Raw genomic sequence first — 15,389 nt, forward strand, 5'->3', positions numbered from 1 at the left:
GAGTAAAAAAATAAAATAATGTTCTATCATATATTTAGTGTGTGCAGGGCTATGTCTATCAGTCTGTATGTAGAGGTGTGTAAGGGATGAGAGTAAAAGAGGAAAGAAATGGTCAAATAGGAAAAAAAATACATTACAGAAAATTACCATTTCTTTGGCTTAATTTTACAATTTGCAGGACACTTATCTCAAAATGATACACTCTCAATGATTTGTTGACATGGCCAAGAAAATAAAACTAGAATCAGTTTAAACAAAATAATTTCATTATTGTAACATTGGAAAATAAAATTGTCATTATCAAATAATTTTGTCAAACAGTGACTTACTCTGCAGTAGTCTTTTTTTTTTCTTTCATAGAAACTAAAGACATTTTTTGAAGAGTTTTTGCAGATGTCAGTATTCAATATGATAGAGTAAAAATGATTTTAACTGCACTACTCTGACATACACTTAGTACATTGTAGCATTTTGACAGTAATCAAAAGGAAAACAAACACATTTTTTCCTGCACTATTTAAATGAAATGCGTGGCTATGGTTTTAAAGTTATTAGCAATTATGTTGCAATGCCACTTAACAGGGGAAATAAAGACAAATGCCTGCAGACACGTGAAACATAATAATACGCCCTAAACCTTATATAAGGTGCATTTTGATGAATGAGCATGTGATTTGTAAGGACAGCATGTTGTGTTTAAGGAGAATAATTTAGCACATTCAAACTTTTAAAAACTGAGCCAAAGCAACTAAATACTATTAGTAGCAAAAAAAATACAACTTTTTTAAAAGACGAATAGTAAGAAAATGTTCGAAATGATAAACACAAAAAATACATATATTTATAATTTTTAATACATAATGTGATAGTATTTAATCTTGCAGGGTTTGGCGTCGCATTAATTGCATTACACATAACTTTCTCTCAGTGACGCTTGCAAATAAACTTGCCTTTAATCACCAGAGAGCTGTGGCTCATCTTTATCGAGGCTGTCATTTATTCTGGAGAGAACGGCTGTGGTTCTCGAGTTTTCCTTGAAGTTTCCTCTAACATCAGCTGTGGATTCCTGCTTTGTCACTGTTTAGTCATATTGGAGCCAGATGAACCAGCGTAGTCAGAGATTCTACTCTTTGAAAATGTTTGGCCTGCAGACTGCTGACGGATCCAGCAAAAGCCTTAACAGACCGAATGTGTTTGAGTCCGTCTGACCACAGTGGCTGTGTAATTAAGAGCTGATTCATCACAGGACCCTTAATACGAAACAGATAGCTAAAGCAAGTAAGCAAAAGACTCGCAATAGACGACTAATTAGGGATCCTTGGATGTAGTAAATGGTTGTGACTGTGTTTTTTAGATAGGCAAGCTTTTAATCTTTTTTTTTTAAAGGCAAGAATTCAGGGCCTTGCTTTGACTTCTTTCATGTTATAAACAGGTTCTGGGTGTTTGCCCTGGGGAATTTCCATAATGCATCCACCCAGTATCCCCACTCTAGTGCTGGTTTCGCCCTTTATTTAATTTAAATTCCTAACTTCTGATTAACTTTGCTCACGGACCCATAAACGAAGACTTGTTTAGAAGAAAATGTCTAAGAAATCATTTAGAAAAAATTTGGCATAAAATTCCATTCTCATCTTATACTAAATTATATGAATTTAAAAGTGTAATCACATATTTTTATGTGTGATTACACAGTGCTGCATGTCTTCAGTGTCTTACCTCGGCTCCTTTGGTCTCCATACAGGCTGAGCTGCTGACTGGTTCCTCCGTAGCTAATGTGGAGGATGCACATCGGGTCGGCCGGGAGCTGCTGAAGCGCGGCTGTGGGTCAGTCATCATCACTTTGGGACCCCAAGGCTGTGTGGTTGTCAAGGCAGAGGGGTCTACCTCAAAGCATGTTCAAACTACCGCGGTCGCAACTGTGGACACTACGGTGAGCGTGACATGATACATACAATTATATTGTAATCCTTTTTCAATTATTCGTTTTTGTCATTTTAGCTCAAAAAATTTCAGAAGGTAGTGAAATTAGCACATTAGCCATGCTAGCGGCTGGGCCTTGGGAATCCCGTAATCAGTCAGTTAATTGGTCAGGCCACCACTTCGGTCCTGTCTGTTATATCGCAACAGCTAGTGCCATTAAATTACATATAGACGTCATGGTCCCCAGAGGATAGATCATGCCGACTTTGATGATCCCCTGACTTTTCTCCTAGTGCCACCATGAGTTTGGGGTTTTTAAGGACAAACTATATTTACTTTGGTGATCCATTAACCTTTCATCTTGGGCCATCCTCAGGTCTTTTTTATTTTTTATTTGTCCAATACTGTTTTATAGAGCTGAAACTGTTAGGCAATTAGTCTATCATCGGGTAATTGTTCAACAACTATTGTGATTATCTATGATTTGTTTAAAATCAGCATGTTTAGCATTGTCATTGTGAGCATGTAAGCATGTTAGACAGATTCTGATTCTGATTATTTCATTCATTGTTTATTCTACACAATGTCAGAAGATTGTAAAAATGCCCATCACAATAAGCTCAAAGGTATCTCATTTGCAGTGATATTAGCGAGAGAAATCTCTAGATTTTCATATCATATAAGAAGCTGGAACCATTTCAGACTAGAGAGGGAAATGTATTTATAGAATATTACAAAGAATATATAAATTAAAAAAATAGATAATGTAATGTTATCTTTTTGTGATATTTTATATTATTCTAAATATATAACTATTAAGGATATATATAATATATAATAAATATCCTTCAGGTAATAATTATTTAAAGAAAAGTTTGACTATTTAAAACATTTCCACATGTATGTATATTTTTGTATAATAGGTTATGACTGAGAGGAAGGTGATGGCAGTCATGGTTTTAGTGAAAAGGAAAATGGTTTTATGGAAAATGATGATAACCAGCCCACTTCTCACTGGAAGGAATATCGTTAAAATTGTTCTTACAGCAATAACAAAAGGAACATAATTTTTTTGCAGAAAAATCTGCGGATTCGACAACAAAATTCTTATTCTTATCTGCCCATTCATCTGGTGCCCGTGGTACTGTGAGCTCTAGTGGAGCAACAGATCTGTGTCTTGTTCAAGCGAAACGGTTTGAGATCATCGTGGATGTGGTGACCACCGGCTGTTTCCCCTCCTAAAAGGAGGACTCTAATCTTTTAAAAGAGGCCGGTGACGCTTGACTCATTTCACACCGGCCTCTGTGGCTTGGTTTTTCTCACAGAAAGCCTCGGCTAGATGTTTGCGTTTCCTCTCTCTAAGGTTTTTCTTTTTTATGTGGGAACAAACACGTCATAGCACCGAGGTGTTAATCACCACTTTGTCCTAACCAGGTTTGATTAAAGACTGTTTTAAATGTTTTTGTAATGGATTATTTTACTGAATGGTTCCCCTAGGGGCTTTTTTATGGTGCTATAGTTTCCAAAGGCTGTTCATCATGGATCATTGTAAAAACTGTAAAGTAAAACAATTACAAGCATGCACTCTCAGTTTTACACAAAAAGCCGCATGAGATAATAAATGAAACTCAGGGGAAAAAGCAGAGAAGAATGGCTGTTAAAAAAAGAACTGAGTGTCGGATGTGTGTGTGTGTGTTTGGAGTTTTCAGACACAACAGCAGCGTTTCACTTTGGCGCTTCAAAAACAAAAGGGCTCACTTCCTTGAACGGTTAGCGACCTTCCAACACGGCCCCCCCCAAAATCCCCCTCATTTCGAAGCGGACACACATCGCCACCCTCATTCACCTTCCCAGCAGCCCCCCCACCCTCCTCAGGAGCACTTACCCATCAACCCCTACCCTTCCCCTTCTCCACTCCTGTGACTCACCTCCTGGGCTTGCATCAGTCAGCAGAAAGCTGTGGTCGGGCCTGCTGCATGTCCCCCCCTCCCCCACCTCCACCCCTTCTGTTCTTTGATAGGCCCATAAATTCTGGGGTGTTTAACTCTTTTGGACATCATAATCCCCTCTTCCAGTAAGGCCCTTTCTTTTCTTTTTTTTTACTGGGGAGAGAAGGGAAAAAACTAAACAACAGGTTGTTATCAAGACTATTTTTCACTTCTGTGAGCTCGTTCTGACAACACAGGCCCTCTTTAGTTATGATTACCTCTTCTGTTACTCACCGCTTTGATTGTTTTTTCTCCAGCGGTAGCAGCAGAAATGTTTTTGAGACTTGTGCCGAGACTTGTCATCACCAGGATTGATCCTTCCCTCCCCAGTCCTACTGGTATCGGGCTGTGAATGGAGGCCGTATTCTGTGGCTGCGATTCCTCTCGATATCAACACAGTGACTCACTTGCGGTTTCTCGCTATTTCAGCTATAGGCTTCTGTACGGCTGGGGCTCTGCGGATGGCGTGACTCGCAGCTGCTCGGAACCAAAACAAGTCTACCTTCCGATTCTGGATGCGACCCGCCCCAGATGGAACGCTTCTCTTTGATTGATCGCGCTCGGCTCAGTGATGTGCCAACATGGCTGCTAAATCATCCCTCTACTGCGACTATTTCATCATCTGCTCCTCCAGCAGCTGTCTGACAAAAAACACATCTTACATGGCACGAGCAAATAATGGGTTGAGTCAGGGTGGTGAATCCGGATGAACAACAAAGTAGATCATCTACTGTGGGTCTCCCCCATCACTCCCCTCTTCTTCCATTTGTTTCCCTTTTGTCTTAAATTGAGTGCAGGCTTCCTCCACTGAGATCAGAGTCTCTGCTTTTTTTCTTTGTGTGTGTGGACAGTTAGATGAGGCCGTTGCACACGCACACGCACACGCACACACGCACACACACACACACACACACACACACACACACGCACACGCACAGCCAGCGCCCGTTAGAACCAGCAGGACTTGGGTGGCCTTGGTTTCCACTGCTCCGGGAGGTCCACTGTGTTTGGCGAAAAAAAGGTAGACAGTGCTGTCCAAACCAGACATTACAGCTGATGTCTGGACAGTCAAATTACTCCAAGTGTTCTCCTATGATTGGAGACATGCAAGGACCAACTGCGTGGTTCCAAAGGTAAGGGAATACCTCCTCGGCGTTGCTATTCCCCAAACCCTGCAAACTGCAGGTCAGCATGACACAGTTAGAAAAACTGCCACATCACTATGTTTTAATGGACTGCACATGCCACAGCAGCTGCTGTTTAGCCAACCAGATGCTGGGCCTGGTCCTCACATCGATCGCACAAAAGTATGTAAGAAGGACTGAGACAAAGCACAGCAGATGCATCAAAGATGAGAGCCCTAATCGATCCAATTAAATTGTTCTGATCTCTGAATCGTCTTCCCGTCGTCGCTTCAGACGATTCGTCCCCGGCTGTTCGCAAAGTCTCGCTTTAAGCTTCCGGACGTGGAAGACACCGTGAGTCACCCGCTGCCCGTCGGTTGGTCTTTGCTCTCCCCTGGGAGGCCTTTCATTGACAAAGGCTGCAGGCTTCAGGAGTTAACGGCACATGGGAGTCAGGATCGCGGGAGGCCTCTGGATGAGAAATCACCGAGAGAGGTTCAGTGTGCAGCGGCAGACTCATAGCATGAGACAGTGCAGAGCCCTACTCTGTTTCTGTTGTTTTTTTGTCTCTCTTTGGTACTTAGCGCTCACTGCTGTGGTGTTTCTGCGCTGCACTTTCCAAAGATCACATGTCAATCAAAGCGTGTGGGCGCCGCTGTCGTCTTTTGTCCTTGTTTTTTTTTCGTCGACGGACTTCTGAGTTTCTGTGTGCGCTTCCATTGTTTGTCCTCACAGCCGCTGCTCGTGTTGACTATTCAGTTCTTCTATTTCTTTTAAACATGCGCCACTAAAGCTGTTGTCAGAAGCATTAAAAAAAAGGGCACTTCCCTGGTGCCTGTTTTGTCAGTGAAAACCTACCAGATACAAAAGGGTTTCTAAGAGCAAAAGGAAAGCTTTCAATGTCTATAGGTTCAACACTATGCTGCTAAATCGACCCAAGTTCACTCATTATTATATCTGAATTTGTCCTAAACGGGAAAAAATATGCTTTTGATTGATTGATCAAACTCAACTCCAAGATATAAATGTTCCACGGCCGTTTTTGAAAGTTGTTTAATTCACACATAGCAAACAGTTCAGCGTCTCTCTGATGGCATGCTACTGCAGAGAACTTCCTAAATCATTCTTGGTTAATTTGGTAAGCTTCTCATCTGCCATCCCAATTTCTAACTCCAGTCTGAGTACCAGAGGGGAAGAGGCGGAGGAACGGCGCGGAGGTCAAGACGCGTCGGACGGAGCCTTATCCGGCGAGAGCATCACAGCTCATCCGCGGCAAGCGCTTGTGTCACTTGATTGACAGGCCCCCAGATCTAACCTTCACCGAACTGTGTCGAGGGCAGCGGTGGCGGGGCTGAAGGGGGTAGCGCTTGTCAGCCTCGTTGAGCTTCATCCACTAGATCCAGTACCGTCACATGCCAGTCTCAGCAGAGGAGACGTTAGTAAGACGGAGGGAGAGGTTGGAGGGTGGCCCGCACAGTCAAGTGGCCTAAAGTTTAGATTGGAACAGTGAAGACTCGTTTCGTCAGTACTTATTTAAGTGTGGATTGGCTCACTAAGAAATTATATGACAAGTCATATTTTTTTCCCCCTTACACAAAATTTTGATATGTATATAGGCAACCTTGCTTACACGTTCACCATATCAACATAGAAGATGATCAAATGGCGGTGTTGCATTTCCCCCAAAGTAAGTATGAATTCTTCCTAATATTTGTAACAGGAAACACTAATTCATATGCAGAAATTACTTCTTTTTTTTTTTTACCTGTAATATGGGCCAGGCTTTTGGCTGAGGACCATTTTTGGGCAAGGGACATTTTTGGACTAAATCAGACCACACTTTACCTCATTAAGCTGCTCATGTATGCTCTTCTTGTGGCTTGTTTGAGCAGAAAATAAAACTGAATAATTACATTATAATTGACAATCATTTGAAAGTGGTGGTACTTAGCAATATTATGTAATGTATTAAGTATGGTATTGAAGCTAAGACAGGCCATAATAATTTTAATTTTGTGTAATTTTACATTTAGGTGTAATGAGTACCTAATATATATATATAAATATATATTAAATTGTGCTTCTATCTGAATGTATGTTATTTGAATTCCATCTTTCTCCCACAACTTCACTTTGCACAACTTAATTTTTTTTTTTTTTTTTTTTTTCTGGGTCACAAATTCATATTACATTTTCTACTACTTGACAGACAAAACTTCACGTAATGCGACAAAGGTCTGATGATTTCATTCAGGCTTAATCAGTCATCCTAGGTAAATTACATTTTAAAGTAAAAATTTAACATTTTTGGTTTATAAACAACTTAAATTTTGATTTGACATTTTTGATCAGAAAATGTCCAGTTGAATTCAATTTGGATCTTTTATTTATAGATAATCATAATTAGAAATGTACAAGCTTTTGAAATTCCACAACTTGAAAAAGACAACATACATTCAAATAATGGCTTTCATAGTAAAAACATGAAATATGCAATAGCGGTTAAACTTAACGTCCTTTTCTTGCCTCTGTGATTCGGACCCAAACCAGGCGTTGCAGATCTCATCCAAAAGAAAATTTTAAAAATATATAATTAAGTTATAATAATGTCTAAATGTAAATACAGACAAAATATACAAGTCTGAGCTTAACTAATAGGTACAAAATGTGTATTTATCCAATTTCTAACTGTCAACAAAAAAATGGTACTATTATCAAGTTAAGCCCTTAATGCTAGTATTAGAAAGCTGTTTCGACCCCACCCTGTTGTAGTCCGACTAGACAAAGGTGGTTGTTTTGACAGGGATTTGGTTGTAGATTAGTGGCGTGTCAACAAGTGATTTTAAAACGCAAATGAAACATGAGAAGAGGCATTTGCAGAAATGATGCAACGCCATGACTATGAAGACAGAGACGTTCTATTTTCTGTTAGCTAACTGGGAGACGAGCCAGAGCCAAACCGGTGGGACCGCTTCACCAAAGCCTTATTTCCAAACGCTGGCCTTGTATTGTGGCCCGGCCCAGCTACCAGACAGGAGACATAAACACACCATGGCTTCAAACATGGAAATCCACCAGGCCTGTGAAATGCTTCAGCTCTGATCTCACTCTTTCCAGCATCTCTCCGGGAGTCACACCAGTGGCGTGCAGCGGGGGTGGGAGTGCATAATGGCCTTTGAAATGTCATATCCGAACACTTTTTTCTCCCTTCATTGCTTCTATCTATCACCTGGCTGAACATAGAATGCTTTGAATGATGCCAGTTTTAGGTGCCTGTGAAGGAAACGCGTTGTCTGGGCCGTGTCCTCCAGCTGCCCCAGCTATCTTGTTTGGCCCCTCTGTTTTCCGCGGGCCCTGGGTCGGGGTCACTGCTGGGGTTTTTCTTTTTTTTGCCCCATGTCACTGAATCATCCCTGCACAACAGACAACTTACCCCCTGACAAAAGGGTTACTTTGAGGTTGGAGGGTGAGGGGGGAGGGAGTTTACAGAGGTGCTCAGAGAGAGAGAGTGCAATGAACTCTTTTGAGAGCCACAGTGATGAGTAATGGAGCGGGCTTGTGAGAACCAGCGTCAGGGGTGCTGGTGGTGGTGGTGGTGGGGGGGATTTGTGGTTAAACATGAGCGTGTCTCCACATACCACGGTGCCTTTTCCCATCAGCGAGCCCCCCCCCATAAAAGCATCACGTTCCTTCCAGCCCCCCGCCTCCGCTCGCTCCAGGGCGTGGACAACACATTCCTTCTCTATCAATAGATGAAGAGGGGAAAAATGGATGGTTTGTCTGTTTGAACAGTTATGACTGACAATTGCTTAAAGCATTAATGAGCTATTCAGCTGACTATGAAAAGTAATCATTAAACCCATTGGAGACTTTTGGAGGCTGTTTTTTTTTTTCTGATTAGAAAATTGTTTCAATGGTTTATTTGTACGTCAGCAACAATTGTGTAATTACACGGTTTAACGTCATCGTTGGCAGCCTTATTTTTTCCAAGTTACTTGAACAGATGATGCACTTTAGACTTTTGTTCTTCCTTGACGTTATGGGAAAAATACTTGAATGGATGGACTGTTAATCATTTGGGTTTAAGATGCTTCGTACATCATATTTATCATTTTGCTGGCATTATAGAAGGGTGTATGTGAATATGGGTGGTGCCCTTAGTACAGATGTTGCTCTGAAAAAGCTGACTGAGACCCACTTACCCTCAAGGTACATTTGAGAAACATTTTTAAAGTAGTTAAGACTTCAGTCAGCAAACGAGACTTGGAAAAATCTAACAAATGCCATAGCACCCCCTACTGTTGACTGGTTATTGAAAATATATATATATATGTATATATATTCTGACTTGAAAGATGTTCCTTCTCATCTTTTCATATTTGCCTTGTTCCTATTCTCTTCAAAACAGTATGACACTTAGGAAAACGGTCATGTTCATATAAGATGAATCTTGTAATCTTTACATGGATTCAGGGTTAATCTCATTACTCCTCACCAACAAGCATTGCAGCCTACTCAAGGTTTTATGATTCTGCTGAGTAGGGCCCAGCTGCAGAATTACACAGTGGAACAGCTTGAACCACAGGTGGAATTTAATAAAGCCTTCTTGTAATATTGTTTCTTTTCAGGGCGCTGGAGACAGCTTTATTGGAGCGCTGGCATTTTACATGGCTCATTATCCCACAATGCCTCTGGAGGAGATGGCCCTCAGAGCCAATCAGGTGGCAGGAGTGAGTGTGCAGGCTGTTGGCACGCAGACGTCTTACCCCTTCAAAAAGGACCTACCAGCTGAACTGTTCTGAGAGCAGCAAATCAGCAAGTAGACACCAGCGTTGATGGATTAAACCTGAAATTATTGACCCGTGAACACAACTGTCATATGAAATAAGCTGCTTTTGATAAATCCAAGAGTGAACAATACTATTAAACTACTGAGGATTGTTTATGATGTAGTCAATGCTAGTTTAATATAAAGCTAACCTCAATTTGACTGTTTATATAGAAGACATATTAATGGTGCCTATGAGGTGACAAGCCTGTTTACAATTGACAATCTCAATAGTTTTAAACTGTTTAATAATTGACAAACATCCTTAGAAGTAGCCCAAATAAATCATATTACACAAATGGTTTCATAAAGGGATCCAGTTTAAATATAAAGTTGCAAAACACTTGACTGAATTGTAATCAATGCCATGTTTAGGTCCAATGAGTAGCATTACTTTTATAATTATTCTCTTGAAGCTCAGTCGGGGTTTGCGTTATGCTGATCTGGTGCAGTGGGGAGAGTGGAGGCCTTTTGGAAGATCCAAGAAGATCCAAGCAGATCTGACAACGCGTCAACCGACCAAACAGAAATGTTGACTGACAAATAAGCTTGTATAATCCATGACAATAAAAAATAGTCTGTTCAAACCGAGTAGGTTTATGTTGTCCATATATTTTGGTGCATTGTCAAATCGATTTGATCTTCCTCTTCTCCAAGAACAGGACGTGCTTGTTCACTGCAAAGACAGAGAGTCGACTTTAAATACAAGTTAAAGGTTATGGACGAAATAAACACAACGCAAAGGCCACATAGTACTATGGAGAATGGGAGGCACAATTTTGTGCACAGTAAGAGCTTGTGCTTGCAACTGATATGATTTAGAAAATGAAAGATTAAGATTAGAACGAAAGAAAGATTTAGAAAGATGTACCATCCATGGTAGTGATTTATGACATTTCATGTAAAGTCATTATATAAATCAACATTATCACATCGAGTTATCTACTCTTAACTTTTACAGAACAATAACTAATGTTATTGTTCTGCACAGACTAACACTCATTACAGGGTTATAGTGTGCATGTGACATCACACAGCTGGTCATTCATATCTCACCAAATGGATCATGTTTGCGCAGCACCAGTTTCTCTCTGAGACGGTTCCTCTTCGTGTTGAAGAAGAAGCCGGTCCCTGCAGAGCTCATCATCTGCACCAAGATGGTCCTGAAGGAAAACAACACTGGTCAACTTCAGACTGACGGCCTGTCTGCCAGTCAAGGACATTTGGTCTTTACTGGCAAAAGCTTGTCTGTGACACTGATGATGACACTGATGATGCACCTTAACTTGTAATGTTGTGACCTCCAGTGACAGATAAAATAAGATAATCCTTTATTATCATTATCATTTACAGGATTACAGCAGCAGAGAGTATAGGGACATAGTAAAACAAAGACAAGATAAAAAAACAAGTATTATAAATAAGCAATAAAAACAGTAAAGAATCCACAATAACTGAAATATTATATGTACAGACAGAATAACTATCATAACTATTATTACACAGTGTATTGACTGTGACACTTACTTTGATTTTGCCTTGGCCACTGAAACAGGAGAAAAAGAGCAGATGATGTATTAAAATCAGATGGATTAATTAGATTAAACTAGACAAATATTATGTATGAATGTGACGTTTTTAATAGCTACCAGTTAGCTCCTAGCTAAACACAAATACACAGCAGGGACAAGTAAGCACAGACAATGTCACGTTAGCTAGCTAGCTGTTAGCCGCTAGCTAGCGGCTAACAGCTAAAGGTTAGCAGACCGAGAGGCTACGTTGAGCTAACACCGTTAGACACAGCACGAACACCACCCTTTGAATAACTACATTCATTAAAATACTCACAATTTGCAGTGGTTAGAAACATTGTGTAGCCTTTAAGCGAACAGACGCAGCACTAACACATAACGATGTTGTTTAGGGTTAAGTCACGTGGGGAGGTCTGCACTTCCGCTTTGACAAACACTTCCGGGTCCCTGCTGAGTGGCTTGAAGTGAGCTGAAACCCCACTATATTGATCATTAACCTCTTCAGCCGCTTATAGCTTTTTTTCGTTTGTTTTTTTGTTCTTTTGCATGTTTTACATTTTCCAAAACAAGCCTTTTAGATTACATTACATTACATTATTACATTACATTACATTACATTACATTACATTACATTACATTACATTACATTATTACATTACATTATTACATTACAGTACATTACATTATTACATTACAGTACATTACATTATTACATTACATTATTACATTACATTACATTACATTACATTACATTACAGTCATTTAGCAGACGCTTTTATCCAAAGTGACTTACAATAAGTGTATTCAACATAGGTATTCAAGAGAACTACCAGTCACCAGAAGTCATAAGTGCATCTCCTTTCTTAAACAAGCATCTAAAAGCATAAACCAGAGCAAAAGTACAGAAACAAACTAATACGAATACAATAATTGCAACAAACTAATATGAATACAATAGGTGCTACAAACTAATACGAATAGGATAAGTGCAGCGAACTGATACGAATACAATAAGTGCTACGAGGAAGGCTCAGGGTAGTATTTCTTGAGAGTATTTCTTTTTCCCCCAGAAAGCATTTGTCACATTTTTGGACACTAAATTCAAGTATTTTCATGTGTATCTGAAAAGATGGCTTTTTAAAAAAGAATACGTAGACTTAAGCTTGTGCACACAGTCGTTTCTGTCATAAGGGATATGGTAGGCATATGTGTCAGTGGAGACATGAGGAACTGTCACATCCAAATGGAAGGAAAGCTCCTCACTGCACTGTAAACTTCAGGTGTCTTAACATTTTGGTGAAATAGTCATAAATTCTTGGGGGAAAAAATCCCATAGCACCAAGACATCATTAGCACATGAATTAGGTCTATTTTGCACATCAGTATGTTACGTGTTGAGCTGTAGCTAAACTGACAAAGGTGGGTATCGTCTGCCTTTTTGACAGAGTTTCACACTCATCTGGATGTACATTTCAACATTGTTTTTTCAAGATTTTAGGTGAATTGAATACATTCTTCCATTTGGAAAGTAAGGGATCAGGTCTATGCAATCTGATTATCTCAAGAGAATGAGTGCAGCCCATATACATTGTCTGCTTGCCTATTGCTCCTGGTCCTTGTTAATGGTTTGGGAGACTTTGCAGGCTGTGTAAAGCTACTTAAGGTCTGAGCTGGGAGCATTAAGAGGACTACGATAATGATTGAGAGTGGAGGAGGAAGCCGTTATTTTTTTGTTTTGTACAGCCAGTTGGAGAGTCTCCATTTTAATCCTACCAGTGTCTAAACAGACAATCGGTCTCAAAGGGACACTGAGTTCTTCCTGTACATGTTCCTGGTTCTTTTGCCGTACAACATTAGCGGATGCCATGAGAGCAAATGAGCATCTGTTGAGAATGTACCACCAAGATGGGATCGTCAAATACAGCTGTGGTGGATGTGACCTTTATAGTTTTCCTTTTGCTATCAAACTGTCTCATAACCCCTAACCCCATGTACTGAAGCAATTTTTGTTTTCATATAGTTTTACAGTTGACTCATCATCTCATTTCACTTCGACTTAATTTATTTAGATTTAGTCCCATGAATAACCAAAATAATTAAAGCCACCATGGACAAAGATTACAAAGTCAGTTGTTGTTGCTGGTCACCATGTCTCATGGCCTCAGGGAAGAAACTCAGATTTCATGAATGGGCTGAAAGGGAAAAGGTACACTCTGGAAGCCTTTTTTCCCCCTCAAAATACCTTAGCAGATGAATGGGTTAGATACAGATAATGTCATGTTGGAAGTCCCCTCAGCCCCTCAGAGAGTAGTAACTTAATATCCTTTTGTGTGGTGGAATTAAAAAAATACAGGTACAACAAGATGTTAGCCTGCCCTATATCGAAAAGTATTCCATATAATTTACATATATATATATATATATATATAAATTATATAAATGATTACCTGATAGTAACAGTCAAAAATGTGAAATATCCCATCACAGAATGCAGAGTGTAAACTACTCTTCCTGTCATCAAACCCATCCAATAATTATTTCCTATTGTCTGCAGTGGTACTGCTATGATTCAGTCCGAATTACGTGTCTTGTTGAATTTAACTACTCTTAGACCTTTGATATTCAATTTTATCATTTTAAAGCCCAATTTCACGTCACTTTCTCGTCACTTAAATTTTTTTTGGACATTCTGTCCTGGCCAACAGGCCACCTCTGCAGTATGGCTTCATACAAAGGATAGCCCCCTCCTATTTAGCATGTGAACCCTGGCACTTGTGAAATGTCATAATGCTAGATTTTGTGACCATGTGGCCTAATGGACAAGGCGTCTGACTTCGGATCAGAAGATTGAGGGTTTGAGTCCCTTCGTAGCTGCATGCTCCAGTCTGATTGTAAGAAATTAAGCAATATCTCTATTGCTATACACTTGTGCATATTCCACTTAAAATTTCCCCGCTGCGGGACTAACGAAGGATTATCTTATTTTATCTTATCTTATTGTCATTTCCCACTCATCTTTTGATAATTTACCTTTAATCTATTTAGATGTTTAATTGAGAGATTCCTGGAAAGGAATTTACTGTACTGCTACAGTACTTAAACGTCAAGCGAACCAACATAAAAACACTGAATGCCATTCAGTTATCTCTGGAGCATCCGGTGCATTTTGGTGTATTCCGGCTGTGTGTGTCGTCACTCAGGAAGGACAATGCTGGAGACAAGTGGATTAAGAATAACAGCTTATTTTGCTTCACAGCTTCTCTACATCAAAAGAGAGCAGATCCAGTGTGTATGCGACAGCGAGGTCCCACTAGTGCATAGATTAGATGAAAACAAAAAAAAGGTAAGTGAGTGTGTACTAATGAGCCTAAATGGAGCTGCATTGGTAAACCCAGTGGGGGAAAGCCATGTAATAAAGCGGAAATGAGCATGAATGTTATTGGACAGGCCCAGGAGCGCTGTAACCAGGCAGGGAGCAGCTGTCAGGATGTGAGTGGAGGAGCTTGCGTCACTAAGGGATAATTCTGAGAAGGAGGCTGAGACCACTAGCTACAGCTTCAGCTCCTCTCCTCCTCCTCCACCTCCTCCACCACCACCACCCCACCCACTCAGCACTCTCCACAGCCACTCCGGACGTTAGTTACTCTTTACTTCTCCCACTTCATCGCACTTATACTCTTCACTCTACATGCCGTTTCTTTTCATTTGCAACCTATTATGTCCCATCTTCTGTATCACTTATGTGCTCGATTCTATTTTAGACGCTTAAGCTCAGGTTCTAATCCGCGTGGTTTACAATAAGGGTATGGTTCAGTGTTTTGTCAGCGTTGATATTTGGTAGTTTATTATAAAACAATCGAGGTAGCACAAATAGAATTTGAGCAGTGACTCAGTGAAGTTGAGATCGAATACACTACAAGGACAGATTTGTAAGTGCAGTACAAGTTGTGAGAACGAGCAATTGGCCAGAACTGTGAGCTTAATAGATGTGTAAAAG

At 40.2% G+C, this 15,389-nt stretch overlaps 2 protein-coding genes across 2 annotated transcripts in view; one reads left to right on the top strand and one right to left on the bottom strand.

Annotated features, from left to right (window-relative positions):
- Nucleotides 1-9,989, top strand: part of rbks (ribokinase) — a 30,209-nt gene extending 20,220 nt beyond the window's left edge. Inside the window, exons 8-9 of the mRNA XM_054613387.1 lie at nt 1,742-1,930; nt 9,661-9,989. Coding sequence (XP_054469362.1) covers nt 1,742-1,930; nt 9,661-9,834 — 363 coding nt within the window. The 3' untranslated portion in view covers nt 9,835-9,989. The remainder of the gene's footprint in view (nt 1-1,741; nt 1,931-9,660) is intronic.
- A 102-nt stretch (nt 9,990-10,091) lies between these two features.
- mrpl33 (mitochondrial ribosomal protein L33) lies at nt 10,092-11,833 on the bottom strand. The gene is made up of 4 exons (XM_054613388.1): nt 11,709-11,833; nt 11,388-11,406; nt 10,917-11,023; nt 10,092-10,536 (listed from the first exon to the last, which is right to left on the bottom strand). The coding sequence occupies exons 1-4, from the start codon at nt 11,728-11,730 to the stop codon at nt 10,487-10,489; spliced, it is 198 nt and encodes a 65-aa protein (XP_054469363.1). The 5' UTR covers nt 11,731-11,833; the 3' UTR covers nt 10,092-10,486.
- Between the last annotated feature and the right edge of the window lie 3,556 nt (nt 11,834-15,389).

The sequence above is a fragment of the Anoplopoma fimbria genome, chromosome 15, assembly GCF_027596085.1.
Source record: "Anoplopoma fimbria isolate UVic2021 breed Golden Eagle Sablefish chromosome 15, Afim_UVic_2022, whole genome shotgun sequence".
Classification (NCBI taxonomy): domain Eukaryota; kingdom Metazoa; phylum Chordata; class Actinopteri; order Perciformes; family Anoplopomatidae; genus Anoplopoma; species Anoplopoma fimbria.

What these genes read in the sequence shown, in the direction of transcription:
- mrpl33 (XM_054613388.1), bottom strand. Translation starts at nt 11,730, where the DNA reads ATGTTTCTAACCACTGCAAATT. An exon ending in GCGCAAACATGATCCATTTG is followed by an intron (nt 10,537 to 10,916) that starts GTGAGATATGAA and finishes CTGTCTTTGCAG; the next exon opens with TGAACAAGCACGTCCTGTTC.